Source organism: Tamandua tetradactyla, chromosome 11 (assembly GCF_023851605.1).
Source record: "Tamandua tetradactyla isolate mTamTet1 chromosome 11, mTamTet1.pri, whole genome shotgun sequence".
NCBI lineage: Eukaryota > Metazoa > Chordata > Mammalia > Pilosa > Myrmecophagidae > Tamandua > Tamandua tetradactyla.
This window is the reverse complement of record NC_135337.1, coordinates 88,702,958-88,729,415: the sequence shown is the minus strand read 5'-3', so window position 1 is coordinate 88,729,415 and position 26,458 is coordinate 88,702,958. Positions and strand designations below refer to the sequence as shown.

Sequence of the window (26,458 nt, the reverse complement as noted above, 5' to 3'; positions counted from 1 at the left end):
ATCCTGGAACTCCAGTCGGCGCGCGCTGCGATTCCCTAGACCAATCAGCGGAACTCCCTCCCCGGCGTGCGCGTCGCGGGGCGGGACCACCTTTTGGCTCCTGAGGATGTTAACCCAACCCCCCCAGTGGGGAACCAATCCCCAGCGTCTCCGATGCGGACGTTAAGGGCGGAGATGGGCGGAGTCAGCGCGCGGGGCTCCCGCTGACCAATCCCAAGGGTTCCAGCACAGGCGTGGTGGGCGTTCTCGTCGCCCCGTCCTTCCGGGGCACGCAGCCCGTGGAGGGCATCGCCACCAACTGCCAAGCGGGGGCGCGCGACACTCGCTGAAGAGAGCGGAAAGGGCGGTGCTCGCTTCCGTGGTGACTGACAGACGGGAGAGGGTGAGAAAAAAAACAAAAACGAAAGCTTGCTTTCTAAGAGATGATTGGTTGGCTTGACTGCGGTAGGCGGGAGGAGAAAGCTCGTCTCGTGATTGGCGAGATAGGACCGGAAGTCGGTTGCGTCGGTCGTGAGGGGAGACGAGGAGGCGCGCGGCCACCTCGGCTTCGTCTGCGGGTGAGCGTTGCCGGGAGCCTCTGTGAGGAGCTCCAGGCTCCTCAGGCCCAGCGGCCGAGGGTTCCGTGGTGAATATGGTGAACGCTGACAGGCCCCCGGGGGAGGCGGAGCGGCGCCCGGCTTGAATCCCGTTGTCGCCCCTTCGGGGCCCGCCGCCCGGGGAGCGGCTTCTAATAGACGGTGCTCAGAGCGCCCCGTCGTCGGTGCGAGTCAGACCGGTCGGGGTTTGAGCCCGTGCAAATAATGCACGGACACGACCCCGCAGTTCTTCCAGAAACTTCTCTCCACTTCCCGGTCAGGTCCAGACCGCCGTCGCCACTGGCCGGGGAGAATCAGGCTTCCACGCCCACCCCCTCTGCTTCCAGCGGCGCTGTCCAGGGGAAAAACAACGCCCGCCGTTTTCCCAAACCGACAGTTTTTTAGAAACCACTTATCTTTTTTTTTAATTAAGTGGCGAACAAAAAGAAATGGGGGAAATTAATTTTAACGATATCCCTTATTTAATTCAACCAGGCCCAGATATTACCCCAACGAGTAATTGGTTAAAAATACTAATAAAATATCTCGTGTTCTGCAAGAAAGAAGGTTTGGAAATTCCTCGCAGCCTATCTGCAATCGGGAGGCTAAATTCTCACTAAATTTTCACCGGATTGTGTTGATCGAGCTCCACTTTTCATCCAGTTGGCAGCTGAAAAAGTAGTTTCACGTGCCCCAGTTGTTCAGATCCACCAACCAAATCAGGCATCAGTTTTTCAGTTTGGGCTTTAGCTCGTTAAAATCAAGCAATAACCTGACCTCAGTGCCACAGTGACAAGAGCCACATTCACAGTGCTCGGGCGCTGCTGTGTTATGGGTCAGAGCAGGACTAAAATAAATTACATCAGGCCCCTCCCTTGCCTGAAGTGGGAATGTTTATTCCAGGGGCGAGAACGTGCTTGACGTACTTCCTACTGTCCCAACTTCCATCCAGCCAATCCCATCCTCTTTTTGTGCGTTAGAAGCTCCACAAGTGGTCCCCAGCTCAGAGGCTCTGCCCTAACCTCTTCTCCCAGCGCTTGGAACCCTGGCATTTTCTCATTATTCAGGGCTCAGTTCAAGTGTCCTCTGCTTTGAGATATCTTTGCACGTGTCCTCTGATAGTGTTCAAACCCTCCTTTGGTATTCTAAGCCTTCTAGGATGAGGTGTAAACCCACTTTTCTCTTCCCAGACCATATCGACGACACTTACCCCATCCACCACCAGCGTCCCTGGTCATCAGCTGCCAGCATTAGGTCTGTGGTGCCGGTGGAGAAGGTGGTCCTGTCTATAATGTGTTCCCAGACACCTGGCGGATTGGTTTTAAAATGTAAACCAGTTCAGGCTGTTCTGCTTAAATCCTTCAGAGGCTTAAACTTAGATCAAGCCTGAAGATCTTCAGTAGGGCTTGGAGTTCTTGCACAGTGGCCTCAGCGTCACTTCTGGACTCGTTTATCACTCTGTCACCACTCTCAAGCTCTGCTGGCTTTGTGTTCCCTCCTTCCACACACCAGGCTTGTTTCTGCCTTGGGGCTTTGCTTTTACTTTTCCCTCTACATGAAATGTACTCTCACTGGTGGTTGCTCTGTGTTCTTGTTCTCATCATTTATGTTTTCAGCACAGAAGTCTTAAAAGAGATGTCATCACAGACCAACCTATTTAAAGGAGTCTTTCCTCAATTATATCACCCTGTTTTATGATCTGAATCTTTATGCTGGTTTTTAAATTGCGCTTGTATGTCTCATCCCTCAGTTGACTGAAAGCTGGTTGAGGGCTGGGACCGTAGCTTGTTCAATTTCTATTACCAGACCTTAGTATGGGCACCCAGTGTCTTCAGGAGGAGAGATCTCTATAAATGACTTTAGCGTATACCTGGAGTGTGAGAAGCATGTGGGAAGCATGAACTATAGTAATATGCAGATGAGCCCTTTTGTAATATTTCAGGAGCACGCGCAAAATATAAGGAATACTGTAACAAAACACCCTCTACCCGTTACCCAGATTAAGAAATAAAACGTTAAGAGATGCCATGAAAGGGCTTACCTTAACCTCAAACCCATTCTCCCTTATCCCTCCAATGTAATTACAGCCCTGAATTTGGTATAAATTTTTGTGTACATGTTTTTGTATATTTTTATTTTTATTTTTTTTAGTTTTCAAAGCACTCTTCAACAAGTAGTTACAGGACAGATTGCATCTTTATTTTATATGCAAGTGTCTCTGAACAATATATGGCATTGTTTTTCATTTTTGGCAATTTTACATAAATGGTAACCATGTAAAAAAAGATACTTCTTAGAAAGGCCTTCTTGCAAGGTCGGCTCTTGGCTGGCATCTGAGAACTTGAATTTCGGGAGGGTTCTCACCATTCCCCTAAATGATAAGAGGGGCTCATTGTGTCTAAAACTGTATCAACAGTGTGGTTTGTTGAACACCTATTGTCCTTCAGGGAATTGGGAGTTTTGGTATGTGCCAGTATGTGATCTGCGCACATCCTCACCCCCCATCCCCTGGTAAAACCCCCCAAACTCCGCATCTGTAATGAGCTTCCCTCTGCATTTCACACGTGTCATCAGTACTCATTGCTGGAGGAATTCAGCATGTCCTGTGTGACTCCACCAGGGAGAAGACTCTGAAATTGTGCCTGGGTTCCTCCAAACTTTGTCCCAGATGCCTTTTCCCTTGGCTAATTGTGCTTTGTATCCTTTCCCTTTAAGAAATCGTAACTGTGTGCATGACTGAATGCTAAATCCTATGAGTTCTCTTAGTTTTGGAACACCGAACCTAAGGGTGATCTTGGGGACCCCTGATACACTATCATAATTTTCCATCCAGACCTGGCTAGGACTAGGGCAAGACAAGAAAGGCACCTGGGCTGTAAGATTTAGAGAGGCACGTGCTCTCAGGACCTGTCTGTTGCCTAGCTGGTACTCCTGTGTCCCTGTGGGTGTACCTCCTTAAATTCCGCCCTAGACACCTCACTTGCCTGCAGTCCTGGCCCTGCCTTCTGCAATTTGCTTTGCTCTTCCAACGCAATGCTTTTGGGTTCATCTGTGCTGAAACAGGTATGTAGCTTTAATCTATTTTTACTGCTGTGTAGCTGCACCGTTCAATATGGTAACCACTAGCTGCTTGTGACAATTTAGATTTAAATTAATTAACATGAAATAAAGTGAGAAGATGAATTCTTCAGTCTGGTTAGCCACATTAGAAGTGACAGTAGCAGTCTGTGGCTGGTGGCCGCTCTGGGGCAGCATAGGTGGACTACATTTCCATCATCACAAGAAGTGTTTCGGGCAGTGTTGTTACCCAGTACTCTCTTATGACTGTCACTCTCCTTACCTGTTCATCTTTTGGTTGATGTTTTGGTGGTTTCCAATCGTTGACTCTTACAAACAACTCTGTGGTATACATTGTTGCATGTCTCCTTGTGCACAAGGAGTAGAAGATTGTCTAGGCTATTAATCCCCACAGTTGAAATTCTGGGCCCTTGGTTATGGGAATATTCACCTTTACTAGATATTTCCAATTTGTTCTTCAAAATCACTATACCGTTTCTCATTCCCATCAGCAGCATGTGAGTGTGTCTAATGCTACATGTTCTTAGCAGCCCTTGGTATTGTCAGGCATTTTAATTTGTGTCCTGATGGGTGTAAATTAGTGCTGTTTCAGTTTGCATTAAACCTTGGTTACCAGTGAGGTTGAGCTGTTTTCATGTTTATTGAACACTTACCTTCTGTGAATTGCCTGTTCATGTCTCTGCCCATTTTTCTGTACGATTGTTTTTGGTTTTTGTCTTGTTGAGTACAGGAATTCTCACATGGGAGGCTTGCCTTTTCGTTTTCATGGTGTCTCTTGATGTTCAGAATTTTAAAAACATTAGTATTTATTTTAATTCATCAAAATTACCAGTGTATTTGTGGTTTATGTTTTTTGTGTTTTGCTTAACAAAAGCTTCTCAGATAAAAAAGATAGCCTAATATATTTTCTTTTGGAAGTTTTACTTTTTGTATTTCGCTTTATCCCCTTGCAATTTGGATTATTGTTCATGATGTGAGGTAGGCCTGTGATTTAATATTTTCCCACATGCATAAACCATTGTCCAGTTCCATTTACTTACCAGTCTGATGGTTCTCAAAGTGTGGTCCCCTGGAATTCCACCAGACTGTTTTAGGAGGTCTATGAAGTGAACTTTTTCTCCACAATAGTGCTAAGACATTTGCCTTTTCCTCAGTATTGATATTTTCACTGACAGCTCAAAAGAAATGGTGATAAAACTGCTGGTGCCTTAGCAGGACTCAAGGCAGTGTCACCAAGCTGTAGTAGAAGTCACTGTACTTTTCACTGCCACACCCACAAAGGTTACAATAAAAGCAGAAGTTTCACTTAATGTCCTTGAAGAAGCAGTGAAAGCATAAATTTTATTACATCTCAGCCCTGTGTGATAAAACAGGAAGTCCATACAAGGCACTTTGCTTGCATCTTGAAGAATGACAGTGGGGGAAGAGTACTTGAATAGATTTTTTAGCTGTGAGCTGACTTGGTGACTTTTTCATGGAACATGTTTATTTGAAAGAATGACAGACAAGCTTTGGATATTCAGAGGACAACATTTGGCAGGAATTTTCTTAAAAGTGATGAAGTGATCCAGTCACTTCAAGGAAAACAACTGATTAGTTTATTGCCAGTGATAAATTTTGAGCTTTTTTAAAAAAAAGCAATTTTTTTTTAAATTGGAAAACTTTTATTCACCATCCTGAGCTTGGCAGTGTCTCAATATTTAAAGACTTTTCTGACAAAAGCAGTGGCTTGACCCCACTGTCTGCTCTGGGACAGCCCTGTTTTTAACCACATGTGGACCCTTCAGGGTGTGACAAAATTACCTAACATCTCCCCTGTCTGGGGAGCCAGAGTGTCAGCCTGCATGATAGTGTGCTGAGTGGGATTGGAGGTTAGACATGGGCGTCGACAACTGCAGTTTAGTGCAGACCACCCTGAGTGAGGTAGGGTAGCCCCTGGATTCGGAAGGCCAAGTTGGAGGCCCAAAGCCTAGTCCAGCATCTCATTTGTTGCGTGACCTTGGGGAAGTTATCTAACCTCTGGGCTTCAACTTCTGCAGATGTACAGTATATGAAAGGGTTAAATTGAATGGCTTGGGAAAAGCCCTCAGCAGACTGCCTGGCTCTTTGAACTGCCTAATGACTGGTATTACTTGAGAATGCTGCTTAATCCAACATCAGTTTCCTCATCTGATAAATAGAGGTAACAAAGCATACCTTGTGAGAATTAACAAAGTGAAATGTAGGAGAGAGCTTTGAAGTGATTTACCTCAACATAAATGCCACTGTTTCTGGGCAGGTGCAGATGATTGCCCAGGTGTGTATTTGTGCCACTGACAACTGTCTGAGGGTCAGAGGGCTCTGGCCGATGTACCTAGTGGAGCAGGCAGCATGTAGTCCTGGGAGAATGAGGGGCGTAAATGGTAAAGAACCGGCCTCAAAATCCTATCTTGTTAAAACCCCTCATCCTTAAATCCCCTGAGCTTGCAGACAGAGCATGTACCATCTCTCCGTAAGTCCGTTGGAGTCAGTTCCTCCTCCAGCTTTGAAACAGTTTGCCTTTTATTCCTTTGGGCACCAGCTGAACTATTTAGCTTAAGTTCAAACCCTAGAGGCTCGCAGTGTGTGGGAACTGACCAGTGGAAGGATTTACTGCCCCCATCATACTTTTATTTATTTTTAATTAATTTTATTTAAAAATTTCTGACAGTTTCAAATCTTTTATACCTACCGGTCTGCCCCACTCCTCCAACATTAACAACTCTCATGTCCTGTTCCCTCTGGGTCTTATGCGCAATTAATTCCGCTTTCATCCTTTTAATAGATTCCTTAATGCTGCCTGGCCCTGGGGGACAGCAGTGAAGTTAGATAAAAAACCTGCCCTCCCAGAACTTACATTCTAGTCTAGTGTGTAAGTCTAATCACGGAGGAAGACAGTAAAATAGGTAGCTAGATGGGAGCATTGTGGAAGACAGATAAAGCAAGGATGAGGTTAAGACATTCTGGAGTGGCTGATTACAATTTTAAAGAGTGGCCAGGGAAGACCTGCAGAGAAGGGATAAATTGTGTAAGCCCTGAAGGAGAGCACGTGAACTACGTGGATCTGGTGTGTATTGGAGGTGGGAAGTGGTGGTGGTGGTGGTTCAGGCAGTAGAAGCAGCCAGTGCAAAGGCCCTGAGGCAGGCAGGAGTGTGCATGCTTATTTGAGGACAGTGGGGAGCCCAGTGTGACTGAAGTAGAGTAAAGGGAGGGAGGGGCCTTATAGGTCATTGTAATGACTTTGACTTGTCCTCCAGTAGAGGGAGGAAGCTTTGGAGATCTGTGAGCAGACAAATATCACTCTGGTTTCTGCATTGAGAAAAGCCTCAAGAGGGACACAGGAGCTGGTTAGGAGACTATTGAGGTGAGCCTAGTGAGAGGCTTGGACCAGTGGCGAGGATGGATGTGAGAACCACAATTGCCTTTCCTGCTAGATTAGGTGTGAGTGTGAAACAAGGGGATGAGTTCAAGGGGAGCTCTCTTTAGCTTGACTTATGGGATGTATGGACTGGCATGCTCTTGAAAGGGGGAGGACCAGGAAAGTGGTTAGCCATTAGGTCAGAAGCTTGGGTTTGGACATAGTAAATTTGAGATACCACCAGACACCCAAGAGGACATGTGAAGTAGGCAGTTGGATAGAAGTAAATCTGCAGTTCAAGGTAAAAGTTCAGGCTGGAGGATGTATTTGAGAGTCATCACATAGAAGCAAGATTTAAAACCATGAGACAGGATGAGACTTCCCAGGCTATGAGTGTAGGCAGAGAAAAGGTGCACGAATTGAGACCCAGAGCTCCAACACCGAGAGGTCTGGAGATGAGAAGGAAGCAGCCAAGGAGGCTGGGAAGGATTGGCTAGGGAGGTAGAAGAAAAATCAGGGGAGTGGGTGTCCTGGATGCCAGGCGTTTTTAGGAAGAGGGGAGTGGTGAGAGGTGCTTGCACCTTTCTAATGGAGATCCTACTCTCCCTGGGTATTGGAGGGAGAGTCACATTCATGAATGTGAAATGCACATGGTGTAGTTCCACTGTGTTGTCGAGGTGTGGAAAGCCCCATTCCAGCAGCATGGGGAATCTAGGAAGGCAGTCAGATCATGCCTGCACAGCATAAAATCCTGGTTCCTGGCCACAGATGTCTGGCCCAGAACGGCTTCTGAGAGTGTACATGCAGGCTTACCCTGGGCAGTTTTTGGTTGTTAGTTTATGCAGACTACGTAGCCTCAGTTTCCTTGTCTGTAAAACCTAAATCCCACAGTGTGGGGATTCAAAGAAAAATTGTACCTGGAACGCTCGGCCAGGCCTTGGAGTTCGGGTGGTACTCTGTGAAGTCCTCTACCGTGGGCTCTGCAGCATTTCTCCCCATGGTTGGGGCCTTACAGCGATATTCCATGCTGCTCCACTCATCCATCTCTTGCCCCCAAATGAACCAGGCCACCCTTGTCATTCCAAGAAATCTTAATTTCTTTATTGTTTGATTTTTTTGACTCAACAATTTTTTTTAAACTTTTTGTTTTTTTTCTGAAACGTTCTTGTTATGAGCCTTTTGTTTGTTCTCGTTAAATGCACTCGACCCAAAATTGGTTTGGCATATCGAAAAGGAGACCAAGGAGGAAGGCTTTGGGGGAGAGGGAGGAGGCCCGAATGGATGGAGAAAAACTGAGGATAAGAAAAGAAAGAGGAACAGAGAGACAAGAAAGACACAGGGAAAGAAAGGTGGAGTCAGAGAGAGAAAGGGAGGGCAAGAGACACCAAAAAGAAAAAAAAAACAAAAACCCAGAGGAAAATAATTAAGATTTAAGAGTAAATGAATTCAGGAGCCTAAGGAAGGGAGAGGGCAAGGAAGCCAAGACCCTTCTCTATACTGTCCCAGGTGGGGTGGGGGCATCAAGGCACCAGGTCTGGATGGGCTGAGGGACACCTGGGCTCTCAGGGTGGGGTCTCTGTGCCCGCTGCAGTGGCATCCAGCCCCACCAGGGGGCCCTGCCACACAACTTGGAGGCCAGGAGTCCACCAGAAGGTTCCAGCCATGGGAACCCAGGGACTAGCTCCACCCTCTCCCTTGATTGTCCAAGTATGGAGAGATAAAAGGAGGGCTGGGCAGGGAGAGGAGCCAGGCTGCTGCTGCCCCTTCAGTCCCCCTGGGAACTCTTTACACACCCTAATCTGCCTGCCCTCTGCCTGGTGTTACCTGCAGCCTCAGTCCATAGGCTGGACCCCATATCTGGGGGGCCCGGCTGTCATGGCCCTTGCCTCCACCAGCTGCCCACACACCCCGGTAGTCCCTCCCCTTGATGGAGCTCTTGGTCCTGCCACTTGAGAGCGGGCCTTGAGGCTGTTTCTCATCCTCATGCAGTTGTCAGGTCACCCTACCCCTCCTCCCTCTCTGCCCAGACCTTGTGACCCCTACCTTCATGGTCTTCTGATGAAAAAATGGGTTAAGCCCTCCTACCAGGAAAAACCAGAGATGGAACCCAGCCCTCCTTTCTCTCCACACCTATTCCCCTACATGGGACAAACTGCCATCTTTGGTCTGACCCCTTCTCCCTTGACTGATAGGGACAAGCTAGCCCCACTCCCCAGGAGGCGGGAGGGACTTTCTAGCAGCAAAAAGGGTCCCTCCAGCCACCTACCTGTCCCCTTCCTTCTGCTTCCTCTCTAGAGCCCTTCTCCCTTAACCCAAAGAAGTTCATGGCAGCAGCAGGCTGAGACCCAAAGATGTTTGAAAACTCATGGCACTTGTGAGAAAGGAGAGAGGGGGCAAGAGACAAGGAGGGGTGGGGGCAGAGGTGGAGGGGCTGCCCCTGGGAAATGGCAATGAAGGGCTATGTGGCCATGGGGCTCAGCTGCCCCGGGTGTACCTTGTGGGTGGGGGTGAGGCGGGAAGGCCAGAGTAACAGAGAATGGACCCAGAGCTGACCGGGGAGGGACTTGGGACATCTGGGCCTGGAAGTCCTGACCCACGGCCCTGCACCTGGCCTTCTCCCCTGCAGAAGGGTGAACGGTAGGGAAGGTGACCTCTCACCCCCCTCCCCGAACACACAGGATGACCTCACCATTTGTTCCCTCCTCAGCCATACCCACCATTATCAGGCCCATGACCCCAGCACCTTTCCAGGCAGGACATCAAGCCCCGTCTTTCCCCAGCCCAGGGTTCCAGGAGCAAGATACAAGAAGCAGGAACTCAAGGGACAGCACAGCCATCTTGGCAAAAGCATCTTTGGGTGTGAGGGTATCTCCCGGGCCGTGGGGAGAGGAATGGATGGGAATAGGCCTCTGGCCCAGGGGCAGGCAGTGAGGTACACGCCCCAGGAGGGCGGAGATGCCAGGAATGGGGTGCTGGGATGGAGAAGGGTTCTTTGTTTCACTGTTGCTTCTGGATTTTGTGTTCTGTCTCTGGAGTGTAAAAAGCTGCTCTGGCGGCCCCGCCCTGGCTGGGGTGCCCGGATGCGGAGAGGTCCTGGCTGCCGGGCTCCGCTCTGCTCCAAGGAAGCCAGAGCTGCCTGGGCCGCGGGCTCCCGGTGGCTTCAAGTGATGAGATTTTTTTTTTTCCATTTCGTTGAAATATTTACAGCGATAGGGAAGGTGGAGAAGACAGGAAGGGGTAAGAGGGCCCCCTAGGGAAAGATCCAAGCCCAGGACCCACTCCCCAGGGAGATCCAGACCCAAAATCTGCTCCCTAGATAGCTGAGCCCACAGGCCTGGGAACTGCCCAAATATGGGCATCCCTGTGGCTGGGGGCCCTGCAGGGAGTTGTGCTTCATCAGGAGTCGCCCCGAGGGAGGGGTCACTGGGTGCGGTCTTGGGGAGCTGAGAGGGCAGGCTTGCTTGGGAAGTGGGAGCAAAGAGCGAGGGGGAAGAGCTTCAGAGAGAGTCCGATCATTAAACCACCAGCCACTGCCCCATTCCTCAGGCCCTGGGGCTTTCTGGTTGCCAGAGGCCCCAGGCTTCAGGGAGCAGGGGGCTGTCATCCAGGAGGACCTGTCCACCTGTCCTTCTACCCCCACCTCTGCCTCCTAGTGGAAGCTGCAACAGTTCTGGCTGCAGGGAGGAGCAGCTGACTTTTGGCAACCTCGGAAGTGCAGCTGCCCCTCGGGGCCCAGGGATTTTGGACCCTCACTCTTGAGGGGGTAGGGAGGGTAGGGTAGAGGGAGAAGTCAGGAGGTGGCTGTTCCTTCCAATTTCTCCCTCCTTGCTCCCTGGGAGACCCCTTCGGCTCCTCCTCACTGCACCCCCCCCACCCCCTCAATAGAGCTGGTGCCTGTGGCTGGTGGGAAACCCTGTCTATGGACCCTGCACCTCAGGCCCCCACATCTGAGGCCCCTTGGGGGGCACTGGGGGCACAGCGAGGGGCTCTGGGGAGAGCGGCCCACCAGCCACTGCCCCCATTGGGCTCCTTCCTGGGAACCGGGTCCCCAGCCCTGGTCCATGAGGTCCCTCAAAGGCTGGTGACCAGCTGCATCTGCCCGTCCCCATCAGGCCCTGGCCCCTCCAGGCCTGGGGGTGCCAGGTAGCCCTCGTGACTGGGCCGCCGCACCTGGTAATAGCCCTGCAGGGGGTTCCGGGCCACCAGGGCCGGCGGGCGAGAGGTGTAATAGATTTCTGGGGGTCCGGGAGGCGCAGGTGGGGGTGGGGGCAGGGTCTCGCTGGGCCCCTCGGGGCTGCTGTCCGGGTAGGAGGGCGAGTCCCGCAGGTTGGCGCCGCTGGCATAGAGGGAGTCCCGGCCGGGAGGGGAGGAGAGGGGCCGGCTGGTGGCCCCGTCCTCCGCGGTGCAGCTCTCTGACTCGTCCAGGTCGCTCTGGTACAGCACCGACTGGGCCCGGGGCAGCAGCAGTGGCTCCTCCAGGGCCTTGTAGAGAAGTTCGATCTCTGCCCGGTCGGCGCCCCCGGGCCCTCCAGCCTCCTCCTCGCCGCTGCCCCCTGGCACAGGTGGCCCCGGAGGCTCAGGTGGCGGGGGGCCCTTGGCCGCGCTGCCCCCCCGCAGGTTGTTGTGCACCAACTCCGAGATGATCATCTTCTCAAACGCGGCTGCGTCAGCCAGGTTCCGGCCTCGGGGTGGCTCGGGGCCCCCATCCCCAGGGGGGAACTCCCCGCTTCGCAAAGAGTAGCTGTTGTTGAAGTTGCCATTAAGGGGCAGCGTGTCCATGCCGCAGGCGTCCCGCCCGCCCAAGGCGTGCTCTGCGAGGTAGGAGGGGCCGTCAGGAGGCAGGGCCCTACCCCTCCAGCCTCACTTGCTCCTGGGGACCCCAGCCCAGTAGGCAGGTGGTAGAAGAGGGGGCGAGGGGACCAGTTCCCAGCCAGGAAGGGCTCAGGCTCCCAGCTGTGTGAGGAGGCCTGGGGTTACAGGGTGCAGAAAGGTCGTTTGCTGTGTCTTGCCCCTCGCCACCTTTGCCACCCTGCCTGAAGGCCCCAACTCCACCCAACCCTCCCTCCAACTGTCATTCCAGGGCCTGGGGGCCTCCCTGAGTGCCTAGCCCCAGGAATGTTGTCAGGAAAGTCACACTTACTGGGTTCCCTGTAGCTCCCTGCATGTGCCAGCCAGAAGAGAAAGGGAGAAGGGGAGCAGGAGCTGAGAATGCCCCCTTGAGGCTTGGGCCCAGTGTTACCAGACCAACCCCAGAGTCCCTTACCTGGGGAGTTGAAGACGGGGGGCGAGGAGGGATTGAAGCCCACTGACTCAGCGATGAGGGTGTTGTAGGGGCTGGTGCCACCCCGGGGTTGCAGGACAGGGTTGGTGAGCAGGTGGTTCCCCATGGTGCCTGCCAAGAGGTCAGGGGTCACGGCGCAGTCCAAGACACATGGGGCCAAGGACCTGGAGTGCTGGGGCTGAGTGCCTGGGTGCTTCCGCTCACCTCGGTTCAACGTGGGGGTGCTGTTGATGTCGCCCGCCATGAAGGAGGATTCAGTCTGTTTCCGCACCGTGTCGTTCCACATTCTCCGGATCCGGCTCTGGGGACACAGCCCAACATGAGGGGGTCCTCAGGCCCCCTGCCTCCCCCCGTCGGGCCAGGTCCCTGGTGCATGCACCTGGCCGACCCTGTACCTGGGTCCCCGTGTAGTAGCGGGGGTTGGTCCGCATGGCCGAGGTCTTGAGTGAGCCATGCGCACCCCCGGGCGGGGAGCGGATGCAGCAGTAGGAGTGGCGCAGGCACTTGCTGTACTCCTTGTGCACCTGGGGGTGAGACGTCAGCCCGGGGGGCCCAGTGTAGGAGGTGGCCTCGGGGGGCCGGAGATCCCGCCGTCACCTTGGACCCTCACCCTCAAGCCCAATAGCCATGACTGGTCCTTGTGTCCCTCCGGTCCACCCTCACTTCTCCACCACCAGCAACGGTTTCTCATGCATGCGTTCACCCAGTGGGTCTTTAATGAGCTTCTTCCACTAGGTGCCAGGGAGGTTTTATGTTACAGATTCATATTTTATTGGACAGCGACAGCACATATGTAAAACTATAAATGTGTCATGCAGCATGTCTGATGATCTGAAGTGCCGTGGACAAAGGATCTTGTCCTTTGTCTTGGCAGGGAAGGAGTAGGGAGTGTTGGCATGAAGTATGTGAGAGTTTGGGGCGGGGGGCGGCTTGTGATTTCAAACAGACCAGGCAGGCCTCATTGAGAAGGAGACCTCTCAGCCGGGACCTGGAATAGGGATGTGCACCGGGCGGACATCTGGGGAGGGGGTTTAGGCCGAGGGAAAGGCAGGTGGATAGCCTGGAGGAGGGGGATGCCTGGTATATCTTGAGGAGGGCAAGAGGGGACAGGAGAGGGCCTGGGGGGCTGAGGACATCAGTGACCCTCTGAGTGTGCGAGGAGGGGGCGGGGGTAGGTTCTGAGCAGCCCACCTCCCAAGAAGGATCCCCCTCCCTGTCTTCCCACCTTACCTTTCTCCCCAACCTGAAAATCTTTCCGAAGATCTGACTTTGGTTTGTCCCACTCCAGGACAGTCTAAAATCCCCTCTACTCAGCCTCCCTCCTATTAGTCTAGGGAACCCACCTGTGTCCCTTCTCCATTTAGCACTGCTACTGTTACTTCCCTCCTGTATTTTTCTAAGATCCAGACTTTAATAAATTATAAATAAATAAAGGAAAAGCCACAGAACTCACAATTCTCTCTGTAACTGTTGGGACAGAAAATGTCCTGCCCGCAAGGTGCCCAGTGTCCCCATCCTCTGTGTCTCGGCTCTGTGCTCGCCCACCTGCCCAGAACCCTCCAGAGTGCTCTGGGCCTGCTGTGGCCCCCGAATTGTGTCCTGTGCCCAGGCCCCAGCCCAGCCTCACCTTCTTCTGTAAGGCGCAGTGAAAGACGAAGATGAAGACGCCCTGGAAGGCATTGAAGGTGGTGAAGAGGTACGCCATGACCACGGACTCCTTGTTGATGAAGAGGAGGCCGAAGGCCCAGGTGAGGCCCAGCAGGAAGAGCAGTGCGATGGCCCCCAGGGCCCAGGACCTGGAGGGACGGAGGGGACCGAGTGTAAACCATACGTTGCTGCCCCTTTCTCTTCAACTTATTTGAAACTCAGCTGCAGCTTATGCAGTTATGTCTCTAAAACCACAGGTTTGAGCAAGCGCTAATTATAATTTTTGCTAATACCCATTAAATAGATACATAATAATTACAGTGAAATGCTGTCTTTGTATCCTTCATATCAGATCCTATCACCCCAGGATACAAGTACCACGTTTTGGGGACTCCTGGGAGGGGTCGAACCCAGCACAAAGGTGGGACGTGGCCCGGCTGGGGCCAAGGAGGAGGCAGAGGCATTCCATGCGGCAGGGGTGCTCTGTGAGGGAGGTGTGCTGTGGGAGGGGGTGTCCCAGGAAGGAGGTGAGGTGCCGTGCACGTGGGGGTGCTCCGAGGAGGCGCTCACTTGATGTTGTCGAGGCGGCTGGAGTCGGGCTTGAGCACGGAGGAGCTGCGGATCATCTTGTGCAGAGTCACCATGAGAAACACCAGGTTGACCTGGGCGGGGAGGGTGAGTGCTGGGCCGGAAGGACCCTCCGTGGCCTGGCCCCCCTTCCTTGGGCCTCCCCGGCTGGTGGCCCTTTCAAAGAACCCCATGCTATCCCCCAAGGCACCCCCGCCACACTGAGGTGAACCGATGGGGTGACCCCACATTCAGCGCCTGCCTTGCCATGGCTCAGCTTCCAAGTGAATGTGTCCAGTGTGCCCTCTCCCCCTTAGGAGGCTGTTCGGATCCCACATGACTGGGAAACCAGCCCCTCTTGGGGTCCAGGGGTGCTGGGAGGGTGGGGGTGGGGTCAAGGCTAGTCTGTGCGAGGGAAGGTGGGTCATGGGGTGCTGCCCTCCACTTACCACAATGACGAAGGAGACGGGGCCGATGAAGCTCCAAATGAAGTAATTGTCCACGCGGAGCCAACACCTGTGAAGGGAACGGACGGGAGTAGAAGGGGATGGCCCTCCTGCCCCGTGCCCTGGGAAGACCCGCGGAGGGGTGGAGGCGGGGGCACACTCACGCCTTCTCAGTGCCGTAGCTGCGGTAGTCGATGGCGGCTGCGATGCCCACCACCAGGGCCGGGAAGCAGTAGCCACCCAGGTAGTAGTACTTGGTGCGGGAGTACTCGCTCTCGAACACCTCCACCAGCAGCAGGTAGAGGTGCACGCCCTCTAGGCACAGCCAGGAGAAGGCGGCCAGGAAGAAGTAGTGCAGCAGGCCGGCGAAGATGGGACAGGCGATCTGGGGGAGTGGGGGCGCACCGGTCAGGGGGGGCTCGGCCCGCCCTCTCCTCCGCCCGCCGCTGGCCCCGGCCCACCTCATACTGAGTCTTGTCAATCCCGACCAGGAAGAGCAGCTCGGCCAGGAAGAGGTTGATACAGAGGTTCTTGTGGATGGTGTTGCGGTCGGTCTGCAGCCCCCGCAGGAAGCAGAAGGTGGAGATGCAGATGGCCAGGCAGACCAGGGAGATGACGATGCCCACCCAGGTGATGACCGACAGCAGAAGCTCATTGATGCGGCCTTGGTACTGCGGGAGGAGGGGCCCCCTCAGTGCCCCCGGGCCCCTCCCCCTCAGGTCCCCATGGACCCCCGGCCAGCGTCATGGCTCCCCTCCTCTTGCCCTAGAGTGCATGCTGGCAGGAGATGGCACAGGGGACACCCACTTGTCTTCTGAGCGCTTGGGGAAGAGGTGGGACTGTGACCCCCACTCCCCCTACAGTGAGCTTCTAGACACCTGCCTGGGCAAAACAGGGGCCCTCCGAGCTGGTGCCCCCGACACCCCCTCCCCAGGGAGCTTACGATCTCACGGTGGGCCATGAGCACGGCGAAGTTGGTGAGGTGGCTGCAGGCGCACGTGGTGTGGGTCTTGTTGGACTCCACCAGGCGGCAGCCCTGGGTCGACCAGTAGCCCAGCATGGAGCGCTCCGAGTAGTTCCAGAAGGAGCAGTTGGCATTGAAGTGGTTCTTGGCCTGCAGTGCAGCGGTGATAGTGGTGGTGGGGTCAAAACCACCGGGAGCCCAGTGGCAGCCCCCCATCTGGTGAAGGGGTCAGTGACAAGCTCTCAGGGCCTGGTGTCAGTTTTCAACGTGGGTCAAACAGCCTGGGTGGCTAAAGTGAGCAGGGGTCATCTCTGGCCATGCATCTGCTCCCAGGGTGGGTGACGTCTAGGGACACACTGAGGCTAAGGGGAACCTCCACCCCAGGGGAGCAGGAGATGCCCCGATTCACCTCTAGGTGGGCCACAGTGAAGAGGACAGGGTCCATGAGGAAGACACGGCTGGACTCCTTATTGATGGACGCTGCAATGACCTGTGAATTCACCACCAGGGAGGCGCCACCTGTGCCCGCCTCTCCTGCCAGCTTCACCGTGGCGTTCTCCGTGGACAGAAAGAGGCCCAGGTTGTTGTAGAGAATGAAGACGACTTTGACCACCCCTGGGGGGGAGACGGGCACTGGGGGTCAGGCTGTTACCCACCACCCCCGCTCCCCTCCCCCCATCTGGGCACACCCTTCGCTTCCTGGGCCTGCAGTGGCTCTGTCTCTGCTGAGGGGGGCCTCAGCCACCCAGCAGGCAGTCCCAGCCCACACGCCACTGGGTCTGGACACACGTGGGCCAGGCCCCTGGCCCCTACCTATATGCTGTGTGACCTTGAGCAAATCCCTACCCTCTCTGGGCCCCTTCCTCCCTGAGCTGTGAGGAACCACCATGCTGCTGCCTGGGAGCAAGCTTTTACTTTCCAGCTTGACTGAGGATATTTCTCTATGTCTTCATGGGTCCCAACTCAGGTTCTTATGTAAAGGACTGCTGTCCCCCCACACGAGGCAGAGGGTACCCCGAGCTGACGAGTACTGACCGTTGCGGCTGTTCTGCTTGATGGTGTTGGCGGACAGCTGGATGGAGTTCTCACTGGGATACTCCTGGGGGAATACCAGCTCCTGCACCTGGCCCTCCGTGTTCAGGACTGTCACCTCCAAGACTGCAGGGACAGGGTGGACCTGGTTGAGGTTTGTCTCCTGCCCCTGGGCTCCAGGGGGGCCCCCCGTGGTCGTGGTGTGTGGGCGGCAGGTCCTGCCAGGCCAGACCAGGGATGCCCTGTGCTGCCATGGCACTCACCCACATTCTGCTTGGCAGCAAGGAAGCGGGCAGGCTCCCGGACGTTGTCGGCCAGCAGGAAAGCCCCCTCCTCTAGCACGTCCAGGAGCATGGTGGCCGTGTGCACCTGCTCCGTGGTGTTCATGTCCTTCCAGGACTCCAGGGCCTCTGGCCGCAGCAGGTTGTCCACTGTCTCCACCACAGCCTGCATGGGGCAGAGACCTAAGCAGGGACCCCCCCCCATCCCCGTGGGGCCCGGCCTCACATCCCCTGCCACGCACCGCCCCCAGTCCCACGGCCCACACTCAGCCAAGCCTGCAGCCCTCGCAGCGGGACCTTTGGGCCTCACCTTGATATAATCTTTGCAAGTTCTCTCTCGTTTGTGCATCTAGGGAGAGATGGAGGCAGCCTCAGGCCCGGCGTCCAGGCCCTGATAATCTTGTTCGTCCATATCACTGCCTGTGGCCAGGGGCCACCCCTCAGGGGCCTCCAATGCCCGGGACCACAGGCGGTGGCACAGGGGTGAGACCCCACAGCCCCCAGCCCGGCCCCGCCCCCAGCCCCACCTTGTTGTAGTTCTTGCCGGCCGACTCGCGCTCGATGGGCCGCAGGGCCTGCAGCTGGGCGTCCAGGATGTCCAGCAGCTGCTCCATCAGCTTCACGGAGGAGGAGACGTCACCCGCATAGATGGAACCTCGGGTGTGGCGGGCAAGCTCGCTGGCAATGTTGGCTGCGTTCTCCCCACTCTTGATCTGCAAGGGGGTGGGAGGTACGAGCTCCAGCGGGGGCAGTCCCATTTTCCCCCATCGGACTGCTCTCCCTGTAGTTCCCTGCCCCTCTCATCCGCCCACCGGTGCCCCTGAGGGTGGGAACCCAACTGCCTGCTGCCCAGACTTGCTGGGCTCCCCATGTGCACCCCCTTTCCCCCCCGCTGTGTCCTGGCCATCCAAGGCCCGGCGCACAAGGCCTGGCGCACAAGCAAGTGTGGTACCTTCTGGGCCACCTGGTTGACCCAGGGGGAAGTGCAGTTGCTGAGGTCAGGGCCTCGGGGGTTCCAAAGCCCCAGGGCTGGGAGACACTGGAAAGAGGCAATTCCTGCAAGGCCAGAGAAGGGAGCCAGGGGGAAGGGGAGGAGGATGGACCAGTGAAGGGGGACAGGAGACAAGGGGTGGGGGTCAGGGTAGAGGTGCAGGGAGCATGGGAAAACAGAGATGCAGCAGGCCAACTGCCAAGAGTGGCATCACTTTAAGGTAACAGAAGCCACCCCTTTGCTTACCCTAAACATTCCCATTGGCTCCCCTGCTGGCTCTGCCTACCAGACTCCTCATCTTCCAGCAAAGCCCCTGGTGGATGCCCTCTTTCCCATGGAGTCCTCGCCTATGGCCCTACAGCCCATTACCTCACCCAACCTGGCGGCCCTCTGTTCTGCACTGGCTGCTCGGTCTCATCACCCAGGGTTTGCCCAGTGCTTGGTGGCAGGTGCTCAGTGCAGGGGGTAGGGTGTCTACTGAGCTGGCCCCTGGGCCCTGGAGGCTTTGCTGGACTCGAGAGGTACAGCTGCAGATGAGCCCAGGGTATCCCTGCCCTTTAAAGCCCATTCTAGCAGGAGAACAAGTGCATATATTTCCACTAGGCCAGACGATAGCCTCGTCCCCCATCCCTCCCTTGCCTAGACCAATGAGGGTCACCCCTGGGCCAGCTACAGTAGGATACAGCCTGCACTCACCTCGCGTCCCCTTGGGGCAGGGCCTCTCCACCAGCATCCCCTGCTGGGTGGCCGGCCACTGGACCCGCCGCACTTCTCGGGGCTCACAGAAGAGCTCGGGGGACACATGCAGATTAGGGGCCGGGGGTCGCCGGGTACTGGGGGCTGGGGCTGTGGCTGGAGGCAGGTCGAGTCCCAGCTGGTTGATGGCACCCACGGGGTGCGTGGTAAGGGGTGCCCGGCGGAGCGGGGTGGTAGCCGCAGGCGAGGCCGTGCTGGTGAGTGGCGTGGGCCGGGCCGTGGTGGTGGTGCTGAGGGGTGGGGAGGTAGCTGGGCCTGGAAGGGGGCCGGGGCACACAACAGGGTCAGCACCCAGGCGGGGCCACACCACCGTGTGCCCTGGCACAGGGCTCCCAATCATTCTAACATCCCCCCCCTTCCGCTGCAGTGGAAAGATGCTCCTAAAGAGGGCAGATGCCTCTCCGTCCCAGGGACAATATAAAGGAGCACAAGAGGCCATAAAAGTTGACTTGGGAGGCAGTTCTGACACTTACCATCCCCTTCCACCTCTTGCTCTCATTCTATCATCCAGGCCACCTCCCACCCCTGGGGGGGTCAGTTCCCCCTTTTCCAAAGGATACTGTTTCCAGCTGCCCCACGGAGCCCTGGGACTGCTTGGAACTGCTCAGAACCAGCCAAGGGCACCAAGGGGATGAAATGAGACCAAGGCCGGCACCCCCCCACCCTACTCCCAGCCACATCAGACGCTCCACTCTGACCCCTTTCATGGCTCCTGGGCTTCCACCCTAGATTCTGCCTGGTCGGAACTGCACCCACCCTGGGAGAGTGGGTTCAGACTACCTGGCTCAGGTAAATGAATCCCCCCATCCCTGGCCTCAGTTTCTTCCTCTGTACAGGGGGGCGCAGTGACAGCCCCTGTGTCCCAGGGGCCGACTGAGGCTGGGAGGGGCCAACATCTGCAAAGCAGCTGGTGCAGCACCATTCACCCGGTGCACTCACCTCCAGGCCCCGAGAGCGCACGACCCACCCCCACCCCCACCCCCACCCCCACCCCACCCTCTAGCGGGCGTCCTCACCGGCGCTGGGGTCCGGCGGCCCAAACTCCAGGCCATAGCGCACCACAAAATAATTGTTCCAGACGTACAGCTGGTTGTCACGGGGGTTGTAGTCAACGGAGGAGACGAACTGGTAGGGGTTGGGGAAGGCGAGGCCCACGGGCTCCTCGCGGTTGGCGTTGGTGTTGAAGGCGTAGTCCACGCGGTTGCCGGCAGCCTCGCTGTCGTCGTCCACGTAGACGGAGCGCAGCACGTAGAGGACCCCGCACACCATGAAGGCGTTGGAGGCCGAGCGCTTGTCGTAGCCCGTCTCCCACGTGCCCTCGAAGCGCAGCGTGTAGGGGTTGAGCTGGCTCACCACCAGCCGCCCGCTGTTGCCCTCGGTGGCGTAGATGACCCACAGCCCGTTCTCGTCCACGGCCAGGTCGATGTCGGTCTTGCCGCCCCAGCGGTAGGGCGACGTGTCGTGGTAGTTGGCGGTGTTGATGACCGTCTCGCCGCTCTTGATGCGGGTGCGCAGGTCGTACTTGACGATGTTGCGGGTGCGTTCCTTGTTGTAGAAGACGGCGCCGTCGTAGACCACGAAGCCCGTGCCGTCCACGCGGTTGGGCAGGCGGTAGGTGGTGGTGTGGCGCGCCGCCACGTAGTCCTCCCACGACGCGTACTCGGTCAGCGTGTCGGTGCGGTACGGGATCCAGGGCATGACGTAGATGCGGTCCCCCGCCTGCAGGGGGTCCTTGCACCACGCCCCGGACTGGTGCTCCGACTCGTGCGTCGAGGTGGGCTCCAGTACCTTCTGCAGGGTCCCCGGGCACACGAAGACTGGGCCGGGTGGAGGGGGTTGGGGGGAGGGGACGTGCGGGGGGGGGGGGGAGAGGGGAGAGAGAGAGAGAGAGAGAGAGAGAGAGAGAGAGGCGAGTCGGTCACAGCGGCCCCCCGGGCGGCGCCGGGCTCTCCCCCCTGCAGCTGCAGTCACGGTTGCTTGGTCGGGCTGGTGATGGGAAGGGGTGTCTGGGCCGGGACCCCCCCACCCCCCCCAGCTGCCCCTGTCCCTGGAGATGTCAACCCTGGAGGCCATTAAGAGCAGGGTTAGTGGAGAGGTGGGGAGTGACAGGAGGGGGGTGCCCCTCTTTCCTTCCCTGGCTGCTAGAGACCCCACAGGCTGGGGATAAGGGGTTTGGCGAGACCCTTTCCCAGAGACTCTCGGTGTGACTTAAGATGGGGCGGGAGGGTTTCCAGGGACTCAATGCCCTGCCCCGCCCCCCCTCCTCTCCGCCCGGAAACAAAGAGCTAAGGGGCCTGGGGTGGGGGCCCCCATCCGTCACCAACCACAACCAGGACAGAGTTTTGGGTTTTTTATTTTTGTTTTGTTTTGGGGTTTTTTTTGTTTGGTTTTTTTTTCTACTCCACTTTCTTCCTCCTGCAAAAATTGCAAGGCAGAGTGATGTTTCTGTACCCACTGTGGGTGTCAAAGTGCCCCCCCCAATTCCAGGATGGGGGGAGGCCTAGGAGCGTCGATTCTCCCGAGATTCATGCAGCCTATGCCCTGCCCCCCACCCCAAACCCACCCATGAAATAGCCCTGGGGTAACTTGGGGGCACATCCCAGCCTCTCCCTGGGGGCGCCCCACCCTGCCCCCAGCCGGCAGGGTCTCTGGGGGTTTGGTTCAGCAGCAGACACTGACACTGGTGCACATGGCGGGTGGGGTGGGGGACATGAGAGGGAGGGGGGGATCCCGGGAGAGTCAGGGAGTGGGGAGGAGAGCTGCGAGGCGGTGGAGAGAGACAAGGGGCAGGTGCCGTGAGGTCCTGGCTCCGAGGCAGCTGCGGGAAACCACCTGGGAAGAAAGGGTTAGTGCTGGCGGAGGAGAGAGGGGGTGAGCAGAGAATTCACTCCAAGGCCCGGCCCGACTCGGGGTCCCGCGGGGGGGCAGTCCCAGGTCCAGCTCGGAGGGGGCAAGGGAGGGAACCAGGTGCTAGGATGAAGACCCAGCCCACCCCAGCCAGACCCCCCCACCTCCCCTGCCCCGGACCCCGATTTACCTGTGACCATCCCCGGCTCGGGAGGAGGGATCAAGGCAGCGCTGATGTCAGAAAGGTGGGGGGCCCCGCCCCACCCCCCCATTCCCTGAAAAGGAGGAAAACCTCAACTGCATCTCGTTGGCCACCGCTGGCCTGCCCACCCTCGCCCCTCACGTCCCGGCTGGCCCTAACCTCCCCTTCCTGGCAGGGTGTCTGGGCTCGCATCCCTGTGGCCAGGCTGCCCCCTCCACAAGGGACAGCTGCGGCTAGCAGAGCCCGCGGCCAGGCCAGAGCAAGGGCTGGGGCGGGGGCTCTGCAGTGAATTCTCTGCTCCTACTCGGCCCCCAGGTGGGAGAGGGTGGGCTGGAGGAATGGGGCCGGCTTGTTGGGGGCTGGCCCATGACAGGAGGGGCTGGGGCAGCGGCCACTCCTCCCTCCCCAGCTTTGTGCAGAGCCTGGTTCCAGGGTCCCTGGCACAAAGCAGCCCAGGAGAGTAGGGGAGAGGAGCCCAAGGCACAGAGGTGGGCAGAAGTCCCCTGCTTCCTTCCCTGCCCCCCCACCTCCCCCGCCCCCAATCTCCCAGTCCAGTTATCCTGAGGAGCCGGCTGCACCCTCCACCCTTTTCCTCTGTGCCTTGGGTCTCCCCTCTCCCCAAGCCCTGAGCTGACGTGTGTGGGAGAAGGGGGCCGTGGACCCCAGCCTGGCCTGGTTGCAGGGTGTGAGGTGAGGAAAAATGTGGTTAGAGGTTACCGTGGGGGAAGAGGGAGTGGGCGAGGGTCTGCAGGGGGAGGGGGTAGGCCTTGGGCAGCAAGGACCCCTCCCCAGCACCGAGCTCCCAGCACCTCCTCTTTCCTCCCCCCTTGCCCCACCCCACCCTTCGAAGAGAAAAGAATCCAGGGCTGCCTCGTCCGGCGGGCCTGCAAGAAGAGTGTCTTGTGCCGGGTGGGAGAGAGACTCCAGGAGAGAGAAAGGGGGAGAGTGGAAGGGTGGGGGTGGGGGGACTTTCGGGCTGGCTGCCCAGGCCTCGCAGAGATGGGGAGGGAGGAGTGGAATGGGGAGGGGAGCAGCTCAGAGGGACCCCGCCCCGCCTCCCTTGCAGGGGATGCTCCATGGACCGTAATTTCAAGCCCAAAAGTGATTCATTAAGGCCAGCTCTGCCCCTGCGACCCCCACCTCGGAGCTCGCAATTTCCCCAAACGTTCTGAGAAGGGAAATCAGCATCCCCAAGCCCTTCAGCTGCAGGGCCTACCTCCCTCCCCCCTCCCCATGGCCCACTCTGCTCCAGCCCTAACCGCTAAACAGGCAAGAAATTACGGTGCCCACAGAAGTCCCCAAGCCTGGCCTGTGCGCCCGCCCCCGCCCCGGCGCCCCCCACCTCGGGCCTGCTCCCTGGCCCTCTAGCCACAACAGCCCAAAAGAAACCCTGACTGCAGCTTCACAAGTGTGAAAGAAACAAGAGACACCGCTCCCCCAACCCCACGAGGCCCGCCCCCGCCCCCTCGCCACCCCCCCCAACTTTGGCAGGCTGTCCTTCCAGGGCTGGGAATGGCTTCTTTGGACCCCTCCCTTGGGCTGGCCCCCTCCCGCTGGTTGGAAAATAGTAGTGGGGGGGGGGGCAGACTGGTGCTCCGTGCTCCAAAACAGCTCTGGGCCTTGGAAACGCCAAACCAGAAGGAACTTAGAAAGTCCCCCCCCAACCCCCAGAGCCCGATTGGAGGAATCTGCTCCCCAAAAGGAAAACAACGGTGTCCCTCCATCCCACCTCCCCAAACTGGAAGCACCTTACAAAAAGGTGGGGTGTGGGGAGAGGAAGAGAGGAGAGAGACAGCTCACACTGCCCCCACCCCCAGGCAGGAGCCAGAAGTGGGGGGTGGGGGTTCCCCCGTCCCCACCCACCCTGGAAGCTTACTTCTCCTGAAGGAGGCAAAAGAAGTGAGAGAGAAGGCCAGGTCCCAGCAAGGGCCCAGGACTAGGAATGAGAAATAGGGAGAGACAGAGAGAGAGAGAGAAAGAGAGAGAGAGAGCGAGAAAGAGAGAGAAACAAGGTCCTTCCTGCTCAGAGGCGTCCGCGGGTGTCTGCAGGGGAGAGACGCCCGCGGCTGCCCCAGGGCTGCCCCGCCCGGAGGCCACCCGGGGGGGGGGGGACATCGACTGGACCAGGGTAGGGGGTTGGGGTGACATTAAATACAGGGACAGGTAGAACAAAGTGTGAGTTAGGGGTTAGCATTGGTAACAGTTCTTTTACCTTTCTGCTCCACTTCTACTTTAAGCATCGGAAGAGAGAGAGAAAACAAATTGAAAAAAAAAATGTGCAAGAAAAAAAGAGAGAAAAAAAAAAAGAAGAGATTAAATTGCTTTTGTTTCTTCTCTGGCAACACGTCCCCTTTTTCCTTTCCTTCCTCACTCCTGCTGCCCCAACCCAGTTAAGTGGCTTCGTTTCAGCCCCCGCCCCCCACCCCTGGGTCCTTTCCTCTGGGGTGGGGGTGGGGGACGGGGGAGAGGGGGGACCATCACAAAAAAAGGGGAGACACAGGGAGGGCAGAGACAAAGAGAGACACGGAGGTGGTGGGGAAGGGGTGACACACAGATAGGCAAACAAACAGACGGACAGAGTACTCAGGACGGAGTACTCAGATCGGAAAGGGGGGCACTCTCTGTGCCAAGAGGAAAGCGCTCAGATCAGATTGATGGGGGGGACCTCTGTGCAGAGAGGGGAGGGGGGAGCCCCAGCTGGGAGGTGGGCTGTGGCTAGGAGGGGCACGGGGGGGGGGGGGCAGTGGGAGGTGGCATGAACCCCTCCGACCCGCCCCCCTCCCCCCAGCCTGCCCCAGGCCCTGCTGCCTTCCAGGGGTTCAGGAGAAGGGGTCAGTGTCTCCCAAGCTGGGAGAGCAGGGTGGACCCCTCAGCCTTCTGTGCTGGCCTCGTCCACATCCAGCTGAGCTCTCCCCAAGCCCTCACGCCCCAGAAAAAAGCCAACACAGAGAGAGGTAGGCAGAGTGAGACACAGGGAGTGGGGGGGCAGACGGGCAGGTGCAACCCAGGCCTTGGAGAGTGAGTTGGGATGGAGTGGGGGTGGGGACACAGGCCGAGAGGTGAGAGGCAGGGGGAGGACACAGACTTGGCGAGACAGCGTGTAGGTGGCGGGGGGTGCGGGCTGGGGTGGATGGGGGTGGGTACGGACACGCTCCCATGCTCCCCGGGCCCAGGAGCCCGGAGCGCTGCATCTGCCTGCCGCCCCAGGGGGCCGGGCACCTGGGGGAGGAAGGGGTCATGGTTAGGCTGGGCGCAGCTGCAAGGCAAATCCAGTGTTAGTCAGGCTGTTCTGCTGGGACGGTGGGGGGGTCCCTCAGACATCCACTTCCCCTTCCCCGCAGCAGCCCCTGCCACCCACCCCTGGCCCGCCCTCACCAGCACTGGGGTTGCCCTCAGGGTAGGAGGTGGTCCCTCGCCCCCCAGCCTCAAAGCCCAGGGTATGATGACAGCTCCCCACCCGACCCTGTGTCCCCAACCCCACCTTGCTCTGGGTTACCCTGCCCAGCCCCTCCAGAAGCCCCTGGCAGGAAGCTCCTTCCCACCGTCTTCGGGGACCTGGCACCCAGGGGCTCAGCAAGCGTTTGGGGACAAGTGTGTGCCCTGCCTCCCTGCCCCCCAGCCACTTTCTTCCAGCCTGCCTCCTCTGAGGGCCAGGGAGCTTGCTCAGGTCAGCTCTCTCCCATAGACTGGGGGCTGCCCCTTTCCTGGGCCGTCCTGGCCTCTGCAGGTTCCCCACCCCAGCCTCCCACCCTGACCACCCTTAGGAGCAGCAGCTGGGATAAGCTACTTCCCTCCTGGTCCACTGACCCGCTTGGGTTTACTTGGTCTGCACTCCCCTTGGACCAGGGATTTTCCCTGCCCTTTGTCTCCCCCGTGCTGGGGAACTGTTCAGTACGGCATCTGCTGTGATTTTATTTCTGATTATTCATAACGGCAACAATACTCGGTAAGAGGGAACAACGGAAACGAAGACTACTTAGTGTCCAGGGCACTACCTAGATGCCACAGAATGTGCTAGACTTTGTGTAAGGATGGGGAAACTGAGGCTTAGGGCGCTGAAGCCACCAGGTCAGTAAAAGTAGACAGCATTTCCTTTGCACCTTCAGCTCGGGGAGCATGCAGGCTGCTTCACCCCATTAGACATGGACAAATAGGGTCAGCCAGTTGGAAAGAACCTTCTGGAACATCGTGTGCCGGGATGAGTCTGGGCAGTGGGGGATGGGTGGTGTCTGTGTGATGACCTCTGCCCCTGGGGATTTTTAACCTCAGCCCTCAGAACTCTCGCTTGCTGGGAATGGACTATGGGCCCTGCACACACCGTCTCCCAGAACCTCGCCTTCCTCTGCGGTGGCCCAGAGATACGAAGTCCTTTGCTCGAGGCCTCAGAGCCAGAAGGCTCGAGAGCCAAGCCACGA

At 57.2% G+C, this 26,458-nt stretch overlaps 1 protein-coding gene and 1 long non-coding RNA gene across 2 annotated transcripts in view; one reads left to right on the top strand and one right to left on the bottom strand.

Moving 5' to 3' along the window:
* The first annotated feature begins 457 nt into the window (after positions 1 to 457).
* On the top strand, positions 458 to 16,884 carry LOC143650610 (uncharacterized). Its single transcript, XR_013159622.1, has 4 exons — positions 458 to 557; positions 13,951 to 14,058; positions 15,462 to 15,600; positions 16,319 to 16,884. It is a non-coding gene; the product is annotated as an uncharacterized LOC143650610 (long non-coding RNA).
* Positions 8,109 to 26,458, bottom strand: part of ADGRL1 (adhesion G protein-coupled receptor L1) — a 31,469-nt gene continuing 13,119 nt past the window's right edge. Inside the window, 20 exon segments of the mRNA XM_077121598.1 lie at positions 8,109 to 11,047; positions 11,049 to 11,136; positions 11,139 to 11,840; positions 12,293 to 12,421; positions 12,515 to 12,611; positions 12,706 to 12,834; positions 13,938 to 14,106; positions 14,528 to 14,619; positions 14,974 to 15,040; positions 15,135 to 15,355; positions 15,432 to 15,641; positions 15,914 to 16,084; positions 16,344 to 16,549; positions 16,970 to 17,092; positions 17,230 to 17,413; positions 17,558 to 17,596; positions 17,775 to 17,960; positions 18,200 to 18,303; positions 18,935 to 19,249; positions 20,011 to 20,811. Of these exon segments, the coding sequence (XP_076977713.1) occupies positions 10,963 to 11,047; positions 11,049 to 11,136; positions 11,139 to 11,840; positions 12,293 to 12,421; positions 12,515 to 12,611; positions 12,706 to 12,834; positions 13,938 to 14,106; positions 14,528 to 14,619; positions 14,974 to 15,040; positions 15,135 to 15,355; positions 15,432 to 15,641; positions 15,914 to 16,084; positions 16,344 to 16,549; positions 16,970 to 17,092; positions 17,230 to 17,413; positions 17,558 to 17,596; positions 17,775 to 17,960; positions 18,200 to 18,303; positions 18,935 to 19,249; positions 20,011 to 20,811 (4,118 nt within the window). The 3' untranslated portion in view covers positions 8,109 to 10,962.